The 11142-nt window shown below is 35.1% G+C and overlaps 1 protein-coding gene across 1 annotated transcript; it reads right to left on the reverse strand.

Annotated features, from left to right (window-relative positions):
* Positions 1-2285: 2285 nt before the first annotated feature.
* CATSPERT (catsper channel auxiliary subunit tau) lies at positions 2286-9732 on the reverse strand. Its single transcript, XM_015110658.3, has 2 exons — positions 6018-9732; positions 2286-2702 (listed from the first exon to the last, which is right to left on the reverse strand). Exons 1-2 carry the CDS (start codon positions 9639-9641, stop codon positions 2412-2414), a joined length of 3915 nt encoding a protein of 1304 aa, XP_014966144.2. The 5' UTR covers positions 9642-9732; the 3' UTR covers positions 2286-2411.
* Positions 9733-11142: the final 1410 nt, after the last annotated feature.

Here is an 11142-nt window from a genome sequence, read left to right on the forward strand (position 1 = left end):
CCCAGATAATTTGGGATAATTCCCCCCATCTCAACACCATTGGTTTAATCACAGTTGCAAAAATCTCTCCTCACATAAGGTAACATTCACAGGTTCCTGGGATTAGGACATGGACACATTGGTAGGGGCCATGACTACCACACGTCTAATTTCATCTTGGTGTCTGCTTTTCAAAGGACCCAAGCTAGCAGTCACTTTAGCTAAAATGCCCTCCTATGAGCTTCTATAGTACCTTCCCCAAAAAGCACTGACACAACTCTAATTACTTCTGTGTTTATGTTCCCAAAGGACTGTGGACTTCCTGAGAATATTGTCTTATTCACTGGTATATTGCTGTTTAGTAAAACTGTCTGGCGTATTGTAGATGTTTAATATTTATTGAATTCTTTCTTGAATTAAAGTATTTGAATAAAAAAAAAAAGACTTTTGAAAATGTAAGAGATTTCCATGGTAAGAAGTTTTAAATTCTTTGCTTGTCACAATATTGCCATTAAAAATTTAATGTGGCAAAGAGATTTGAGATTTCTATCTAGTAAATATTTCGTCCTTTACTGCAAGCCAGATCAATGGTTTCCCTCATAAGTACTGTTGGCCAGTTGCCTATTAGCTCTCAAGTTCATTTCTCCACCCTTTCCCTGTTCTGCTTCACTAGGATCTACGTTTCCCATGTACCCGCAATCTCTGGTTTCCAGGGAGGCAATAGTAGAAGATCAGAGAGCAGGACGAGAGAGGAGAAACATAGTATATCTCACCCTTTGCCCCACTCCCCTTCTGCTTCGAGTGTCCCTGGCAGTGGCGGTATCGTCTTTGTCTCTAGCTTCAAGACTCTGGTAGCACCAGTGCCCCCTGCTGTCCTTTCCATCCAAGTGGTGGTAGCACTTCCCACTCTTGCTAATTCCTGGGTTGCTTCAACATCCCTTTCTGCTTCTTAGCCTTGATTCCATCACCCACAAAACCAACTCCCTGTATTCCTTCTACCTGAAAGATCTGGAGTTGTGTTTTCCCAGTTACAAGCTGACTGATACAAGTACTGACAACTTTGAGGATTATTGGAAATTCTTAGTCCCTATAAAAAATTACTATCCTGATTATAACACTGAATGATCAGGAATTATGTTTTCCATCAACCAATTCTATTTAAACCCCATAGTCATTATAACTTCTGGTAGAAAAATAGAAACAAAAATTCTGTAAATCGAGTTTTGCTTTTCAAGAGTGGATCAAAGTTCAACAAGATCCAAATACTGTACTTACAAAGAAACAGAACCAATTCTCAGAAGTCTGATTTAAATCCTATGTTGATTTAGCTAGATTATATCTTATTCAGTTTCTACAATTTTATGCAGTTTCCCAAGTATGATGTTACTAAGAGGCCCTTTCACAGTTGTATGAGTAACTTAGAAAGTCACTGCTGTGTAAGGGATGCTTCAGGAATTAACTATATTCTTATTTTTATTGTGTAAAAAAATGCAATATCAGATGATGTTAAAATGAATAAAAGTTCAGCTGGGTGTGGTGGCACACACCTATAAATCTCAGTTACTTGACAAGCTGAGGCAGGAGGATCATTTGAGCCCAGAGTTTGAGACCAACCTGGGCAACATAGCTAGAACTCTGTCCCAAAAAAGTTAATAAACAAGGATAAGGCCCAGAGAATTGCAAACTGTTGAATCTAGAAATATAACTAGAGCTGAAGAGTAAAAGTATATATTCTTTTTTTTTTTTTTTTCTTGCGAGGGGTGTCACTCTCACAACTCACTGCAGCCTTGGCCTCCCAGGCTCAGGTGGTTCTCCCACCTCAGCTTCCTCAGTAGCTGGGACCACAGGCGTGCTACCACGCCCAGCTGATTTTTTGTAGAGACAGGGTTTCGCCATGTTGCCCAGGCTGGTCGAGAACTCCTGGGCTCAAGCCATCCACTCGCCTTGGCCTCCCAAAGTGCTGGGATTACAGGCGTGAGCCATGGTGTCTGGCCTAGAAGTATATATTCAGAACAAAAGGCTGCACACATTGATAACCACAAATCACCTGAAAACTGGGTAGAAAGGGATAATTTACAGTGTAACAAAGGTTGGAGAAGTCAGAGAAAACCAAATTGGAGTGGTATTACATAGTGGAAAAAGTGAAAACTGAGAAATAAAACTTTGTTCATGAATATAAACTGAACACGTATTTCTGGGTCTGTTCCCTAAGCTTCATGAACGAAAACACATTTATATCAAATGTGTTTGTTTTTCATTTTAATCAAAACAAAATAGTTCTAACAAGATGAAATTTGTTGCTGACTTCTGTCACACAAAAGAAGAGATCTCCAAACCATTTTGTTAATGGAGAAATGATATTCTGACTGCTGGCCTCACATATCATTCTAAGTTAAACATGTTTTATAATAACACAAATGAACGAACATTTTTCAATATCCTCTTTTAATTTTTTTTGGCCGCATTTTTTGCATTTCATAATCTGATGTTTTATCATTTATATGAACTAAGCCTGATGAAACCATTCGACGACTTGTAAACTTTCCACTGTAGCTTTCTCGTTGCTTGTTAACCTCCGGAGCAGTATATGGTCTTGCAGAGTGTCTGGCATGATTATGGATATCATCTGAGCTTTTTCCTAAAAGCCTTGATCTTGATTTTACTTTTTTAAGGTGTGTAAATGAGGTCATGTCATGTAAATCCTCAAATTTATCTGAACAATCCTAAATAATAAAATAAAAGATCAGATTGGTAAATTAGGTTTCTTAAAAGTAGGTTTTAAATTTACAAGGACTTCCGACATGGATGGTCAAAAGAAAAAAGAAAAACATACAAGGACTAAAGTTTATAATAGCAACAGTTAAAGACAAAGAATGAAAACATTGGATGTTTCTTAGGCAGTCTCTAAATTCAGACCCTACACCCATGCCTCCCGTTAGATACTGTGCTAGATACTACGCTAGAAACCATGTTTTAAAAAGATCTTACTGTTACAAAGGATCGTTATTTCAAAAGATATTGAAGATAAGAAGCTAGAAACCTGAAAAACTTGAGAGCTGACCTCAGGGGACAGACTCCTAAGCAATGCTGGCCAGATTACTTTGTAATTTCTCTCCACCAAAATCTCTCTTCCCGACCCCAAATATAAATTACGAACTCTTATATTTTACTTTTTATGTCATCCAGAATTTGATCTTTCATCCTTTAATAACCATCTTTAATTTATATACATACAGAGAGAGGGAGAGTGTGTGTGCCACATCCAAGAATATGGTTGTAATGTTTACATTAAAAATAAAAAATTGCATGTGTACTCTGAGTAAACAAGTAAAACATTCAGTAAAATAACCGGAAGGATATATACCATAATAAATGATTCTTTTTCAAATTTTCTATTATATAGCTATATAAGGTATGAATCTAGTAGTTATCCTCAAATTAGGGTAAGCAATTTCCTCAGCAGTTTGAGCAGCTCATCTCATAATACTTAGCAAAGATAGCCACACCAAGGGAGTGGGCTGCTTGATTTGAACACAGGTGGGGATGGATTAATAGAACTGGGGGTCAGGGAACATCGGGCAGGACTAATAAGAATTAGGCAGTCAGAAAAAGATTTACAAAAAAGAATGTATAATGAGTCTAAAGATAAATTCTACCTATTTAACATTTTTGCCTGAGTTTGAAGAAGGCAAGAAAACATTCTTCCTCTTCCCTCTTATGTACACAAGACAATTAGGGAAGCCACACTGCGATGATTTATGCTATGTTAGTGAGTAACATAATTTTCCTTCACAGCTGATATAACCCATTACTGGAGTGGCAGTGGAAGGGCATGGAGACCCAGGCCACTGGTCACTTTTCTAGATGCTCCTACGACTCAATTTCTCTCTCTTTTGTCTTGATTCCTTTGGGAGATTCCTGGATTTTAAAAAATCAGATGAGTAAGTTGTTTCTGATCATCTGAAAAATGCCCGCTTACTACTCAATTATCTATTAGAGGAAAGTTTAGGAACAGTTGGTTTAACCAAGAGAAATAAAGATAACTCTATCTCCCTTGCCTCCTCTTAGGATAAGGGTTCTGAGATCCTATATAATCTTATATCATTTAACATAAATGCAATTTCTTACTTTGCTTGAAAAGTTGTATTCAAGATTCCATTTGTCTTAAAAAAAATCAGAAAATCCTCTTTGAAAACTATGACCCCATCTTCTATCTTTTTTCCAAGTGTGTAGACACATGTATATATACAAACACTCACCCTCTCAATACTAAATTTCCAAATTTAGATAGAAAAGAAAAATCCAAAATTGAAAGTATAAGCTGGTATTTTTACCCTGCCACTATATAGTTAATATTTAACTGTATAATATATAGTGTGTATAATATATAGCTATATAATATTTACCCTGCTACTATAAAGCAAAAAGTTTGCTTTACTGTGGAAAATAAAATCAAAATACTTATGCAGAAATTAGATTTATTTTCTCAAAGGGAAAATTATGCACATCAAAGTATCAATTTAATATGAGTTTTACCTACTCATATTTACTTAGCAGTTTTTCCAATTATGGATCATGCCTGTTATGCATATTACAGGGAAGACCAGTGATTCAGAAAATTAAAAGTCCCTTCTAGATTTTAAATTTGCTTTAGAATGATTTGTATAAAGTCTAGTCGCAGATATACTTTCCTAATTTTTTTTTTTAATTTTATTTATTTATTTTTTTTTGGAGACTGCTCTTGCTCTGTTGTCCAGGCTGGAGTGCAGTGGCGCCATCTTGGCTCACTGCAACCTCCACCTCCTGGGTTCAAGTGATTCTCGTGCCTCAGTCTCTCAAGTAGCTGGGATTACAGACATGCACCACAACACCCAGCTAATTTTTGTACTTTTAGTAGAGACGAAGTTTCACCACATTGGCCAGGCTGGTCTCAAACTCCTGGCCTCAAGTGATCCACCTGCCTCAGCCTCCCAAAGTGCTGGCCTTATAGGCGTGAGCCACCAAGCCTGGTCTCCTGATCGTTTTATGTTAATATTAAAAATGTATTTGAATTCTCAAGTTTCTCAGCACATGATATAGCATGGTGGTGAGAAAAGAAAAGACTAGAAGTTAAATTCTTGCAATTCATAATCCAATGGATTGTAAATTTTACATATCCCTAATTTTTAGCCAGATAACTGGCACATAGGAGATTCATATTTGTTTAACTGAAGCAAAGATAATTCGGCTATGTGAAAAAAAAAAAAAAAAAACCTCCAATAGTTGTAGTTAATCTCTATGAAAAGAAAATGTCAGCTGTGTTTCCACAGTATCGGGCCACAGCCAATAGTTGTACTAATTTTAGTCAGGGCTAAAATCCAGACAGTTTTCCACAATCAGGACTATGTACTCTGACTCTCAGCTGTGTCAGCTGGGAGAATCTGCCCAGAGGAAGAGGGCACCTTTTTCTAATTCATGTCCCAGATGGGTTGGGAGGAAAGGTTGCCACCGTTTATTTCATAAAAAGGTAGTAGGTGTGTTAACAGTCTCCCTGATTTTGTGATTGCATTTTGAATCAGGTGAGGTGATATTTAAGTTTCAGAGGAATTTTTTGTTTTGTTTTGTTTTGTTTTGAGATGGAGTCTCACGCTGTTGCCCAGGCTGGAGTGCAGTGGCGCGATCTCAGCTCACTGCAAGCTCCGCCTCCCGCGTTCACACCATTCTCCTGCCTCAGCCTCCTGAGTAGCTGGGACTACAGGCGCCCGCCACCACGCCCGACTAATTTTTTGTATTTTTAGTAGAAACGGGGTTTCACCGTGTTAGCCAGGATGGTCTCGATCTCCTGACCTCGGATTCACCCGCCTCGGCCTCCCAAAGTGCTGGGATTACAGGCGTGAGCCACTGCGCCCGGCCTTTCAGAGGAATTTTTAAATTGGAGGTCTGTATGTCTTGGGGGTAATTAAGGTTATACACACAGTTGGATGCAGATACACAAACCCTAAATTATTGCCAGAACTTTGTCAAATACAGAAGTAGAAGACTTAGAAAAACATCATTACATGTATAGTAGTTCTTGCAGTCCAGTGAAGCAGTGTCCTTGGAACAGACTTCTTTAGGTGAATTCTTGTGGTGGGCAGTGTGGTTGGCAGTATCCTGACTATCTTGTTAAATGACTTTTTTGGTTTGGCGACACAGTCTCTTTCTTTTCGGACCTTGGGTTTTAGATCTTCTCTCTTAAATAATTCTGGGAAGAGGGATGGTTTCGAGTTTTTCTCATTTTCTACATCTTTATATTGGAATGACTGTATTTCAGGGAACTTGGCACATTTTTCAGTGCAAATTTCATCTGGTTTTATATAAAGAGTTTGTATTTCTTTTTTGTATTGTGCAAATGTTACTAAATGTTTTTTATTATTGTTATTATTTCCTTTCAGTCTCTGACAATACTGGTCTTCTAATTTTGATTTTTCCTCAGTCTCTGTATTGAAATGAGTTAAAGTGCTAGTTTGCCAGGAAGGAAAAATGAGTCTGTTTATGTACTCATCTTCCCTTGGCATTCTGGCATTAGGAATTCTTGGATACGATGTTAATACTGCCTCAGGTTTTTCCTGAACAGTCCGTTTATAGATGTTTACATGCTCCTTTCTATCAAGGGACTTCATTTTCTGTGTCCTTTCACACCAAGCTTTTGATTGAGTTATTTTTGATTTACCACCCCAACTATATGGGTCTTGAATCTGTGTTTTATGAACAGAATTTTCTGCTTGAGGAAGCTGCATAAATACATGTTCTTTCCTTAGTTTCTTAAGCAGTATATCTGTAAGTGTTTCTGATGAATTGTTTAATGGACTTGCCTGGGTATTTTTATTGGAAGAAGGTTGTACTTTGATTAAACTTGGTGTTTTAGCTTCTTCTTTAGTGTAATAACTTTTCTGTTCCCTAATTAAAGATGAATTTTCTTTTAAATTCTGTAAGGGAAAATATTTCTTTTCTTTCTCTCGAATCAGTTCTGTTTCTCTAAGTTTATCCTCAGAAACCGTTTGTAAAGTGGTTTGTTGAACAATTCTTAAATATTTATTTTGCTTTTCTGAATGCTTCTCCACAAAGTGATGGTCATCTCTAAAAGGTAAATGTGTCTTTATATATTTTAATGGTATAGAACTAGAATTAAGCAAATTTATATGCTGGTTGATCCCTTCTAATTGCCTTTTTGTTATTAGTCCTGATTTTGAAAGTTTTTCTAAAAAAAGACCCTGGAGGTGTTTGCTTAAATCAGCTTTTAGATGTAATAATTCATTTTCTGATAAAGCTATCAGATAGTTTTGTAGAGATTTACTTAAAGGATATTTCATGTTTATTTCAAACCTTCTACCAAAACTCCCCTTTGAAATATCTTGTTCTAGTTCGTGAAAAGAAAGTGAGACACTTTTAGTCCTTAGAGAAGACATGTTTGGGTATATAGTCTCAGATTCTGTCTCATTAAATAAACTGCTTTCTGAAATGTTTTTTAGGAAATAGTTTTGGAGAATCTCATTTAAAAAAGACCTTAGCCTTATTTCTAAATGTTTATCTATGAAATGATGATTGAAATTTTTGACAAAAGACATGATTTCTTTCACAGTTTCAGAATATTTCCCCTGAAAACTGTTTGGCCCTTTCCGCTCTACCTTCTCATTCATCAGATACAGATTTCGGTAGATTTTTGGTAAGTCCTCCTTGGTGATATGTCCTGATTCTGAAAGTCTTTCTACAAGGTAATGCTGGATTTGTTTACTTAATTCAGATTTTAAATTTTTTACTTCTGACTCTGAGAGTTCTTCTAGAAACACACGCAACTTTGGACTCAAAATATGTTTTCTGTCTAATTTGTCTACTTTATCAAAATTCTCTTGGATTTCTTTAAGGTGTTCTGTGTCACTTGTAAAAGAAGGTTGAATTAGTCTTTCTAATTCTCTTTCTGGTTGTCCTCTTCTTTCAGATTGATTATATTTGAAAAAAACATTGAAGATGTTTTTTAAAAAGGATTTTAACATTATTTCATCTGATTCATTAAGTTTATCCATTAATGAGTTAGTTAAACTTTCTAAAGTAGAACTGAGGTCATTTTCGTCTTTACCAAGCCTCTGACCATTTCTTGGCAAATCCAGTTCTTTATTTGCTATTGAATAATAACTTGAATCTTGTGGGAACATATTTTGGTCTTCCTGTATAAATTCAACTCTACTAACAGAAGTAGTGTCTTTGGGAATGATGGGTATATTCTGCTCAGAAAGAGGTTCTGTCTCGCTTCTGATTTCTGAATAATACTCTTGGGAATCCTTCAGCTTTCCTTTAGGAGAAGTGATCCCCGTACCCAGCAAAGAACTCTTACGGCGTTCTTTATCTAATTCTATCACTTTGATTATCCCAGATTCTAAAAGCGTATCTATAGGAAATGCTTGTATTATCTGGCTTATAGCAGATCTGGGCTGTGGCAATTCTATTTTATCAGCATTATCTTCATGAAGTAGAGTATGTGATGACAAACTTCTCTTCCAAGGTGTAGGTACTTGATTTTCCAAGTTCATTGGTGTTTCACTTGGCTCTTTCACTTCTATCTCCAATTCTGAGAATATTGGTGCAGTGAATATTTGCCTTATAATGTAGTCATGTACAGTGCCACTTGAACCTGACTTGGAGTTAGGTACTTCACTTATTACATGTTTCTTTTTGATACTACTCTTTTTTTTAATTGGAAAATCTCTCTCATCAGCTTCGAAGTGTGTTTTAGAGACATGTTCTTCTACCTCCGGAGATTGTCCTGGTCCACCTTCTGAAAAGGAATCTGCAGGAATATTTTTAATTATCTGACCCTGTTCTGAAAGTGAATATTCAGGAATATTTTTAATTACTTGACCACCTTCTGAAAGTGAATCTGCAGGAATATTTTCAGTTATTTGACTACCTTCTGAAAATAAATCCACAGGAATATTTTTAATTATTTGACTTAAAATAGTCTTTGAATTTAAAATGTCTTTTTCTGAAAGCCAGTTGTTTAAATCTTGTTTTTTTCCCAATATGTTGTCTTCCATACTACTTGATGATTTATCATGAATGCTTATAAGTAGAGAACTACTTTTCTCTCTTGCTTCACTGTTCATACTAACTTCTGGTTTAGAAAATAATTTGTCTGAAAGGTCTTGCAGATTTTTACTTAAAATTGACTTGAGTATCATTGATTGTTTTAAATATTCTATCTGGGGGGTAAAATTTAAAGACTTTGAGAGGTGACATGTATTTGCATGTACATTTCCAGCCCTTGATGATTCTCCTTTGAAACTTGGTAAAGATACATTTGGTAGATTTTCTTTTAAATTATTCTTTGTATCTAAACCCTTTATCGTATTGATAGTAGGGTCAGGGGCTAACTTATTCTCAGTTTCTGACGTCTTTGTTGTGAAGATATTAGGGTCATGGGCCCAGGTTTTATTAGCAGGTCCTGCAGTTTTTGATTGTGCTGGATAAGGAGGATCCTGGTCTTCGTGCTCTATAACCTCTGCACCTAAAATGTTTCTACGTTTGTATATATCTTGATCTTTTTTTTTACTGACTGACATTTTGTTTATATTCCTTAGAAAAGGATCAAAACCGTTCTTGTTGACTTTCTGAAACTGCAATGTTAAAAAAAAAAAAAGGTAAGACATTTGGTAGCAATGATTTTGAATTTAGTATACATTTTCTAGTTAATTTTCTTTGAGCAATCTGTCAATGTATCTATTCACTCTCCTACCCTCCACAAAGGGAGAAAATCAACTTTAATTATTTTAAAATATTTGAAATTGAAATAAAATATTTTAATGGAAAAATTTCAAATTCTTAATTCTGATGCTATTTTGTGTCCAAGTGCTTTTTACTACTTGGAATATTTTTAAATACTTAAAAAGCCATCCATAAATAGTTTATTGTTAAGAACTTAATTTCTAGTGTTAGCTTCATTTCCTTAGACAGTAGCTAACATCAGGATCCAAGTCTCATCTACCTAAATATTTGCTACATTCATAGCAATGTAGGAAATATTTTTTTTTTAAATTCAAGCAAGTAGTGAAAAGTACTGAAATGAAACTCACGAAAAGTATCAAATATTCTCTGAAAACTGACTTGGGGGCATATATCATCTGCCTTTAAGTCTGAGAGTTTCAACAATGATAATGAGCTCCACCCAATCCTTAACATGTCACAGTTTAATCTTGCTTTTTGATGCATACTGTATAATGCCCCAGAAATGGATAAGGGAGAACCATATAGACAACTCAGGATTACAGTAAAATTTCAGTGTAATATTCATAAGCAGCTTTTTAGCTCTGGGATCAGGCTCGTCTATCATTGAAACAGCCTTCAGAATAAATATTCTTATTGAAACTTTTTTCATACTTCTGTGTTATCTAACTAAAAGAAAGCAAAATGTGAAAGAATCAGCCTACTATTTGTCTTATTTTATTTCAACTTAGTAGTTCAAAATTATTTTTAATGGATGCAACTTATTATAACAGGTTTTCAAATTCTAGTGGATACCCAGATGACAAATTAAGAATCCCCTTAGTTTTTTTATTTTTTTGTTTTCTTTTTTGAGAAATACAAATTCCCAGGTTCTGTTTCTGGGTTGAGATTCATTAGGTCAGAAATGGACCTGGGAATGTGTATTTTTTACAATAGCCAGGTGTTTCTAATGAGTAACTTTTTAGAACTATTGAATTAAAGTATTGAAGAAACCTAGTAATTAAGTATAATGATATTGGGATAGAATAATTCAGGACTCACCTGAAATTTTGGTTTGAATTCTATATATTCTGGTCTGAAAGATGGTGAATTATATTCTTTTGGTGAAAAAGCCACCTTATAAAAAAAGAAGTTCTAATTTTAGATTACTTGTAAGAGTATCAAGATCATTTTATTCTTGCAATAGTTATTAGAGGTATAAAATTTTTAAACCTAAATATTTTTATCATAACTATACTTGCCAATTATGAAAGAAATCTGTATATATATAATATTATATATGTGAAATATTGGCTTCATTGGTATTATAATAGTCACCCTATTGAATTTGTAAACTCAAAATAATGCACAGCAACTTCAAGCAGAAACAAAAGTAAAAATAAAATAGAATTGTCAGAAGAAATGTAATCTGATTTGTATTGAATTTGT

The sequence above is a fragment of the Macaca mulatta genome, chromosome 12, assembly GCF_049350105.2.
Source record: "Macaca mulatta isolate MMU2019108-1 chromosome 12, T2T-MMU8v2.0, whole genome shotgun sequence".
In the NCBI taxonomy this organism is placed as follows: Eukaryota; Metazoa; Chordata; class Mammalia; order Primates; family Cercopithecidae; genus Macaca; species Macaca mulatta.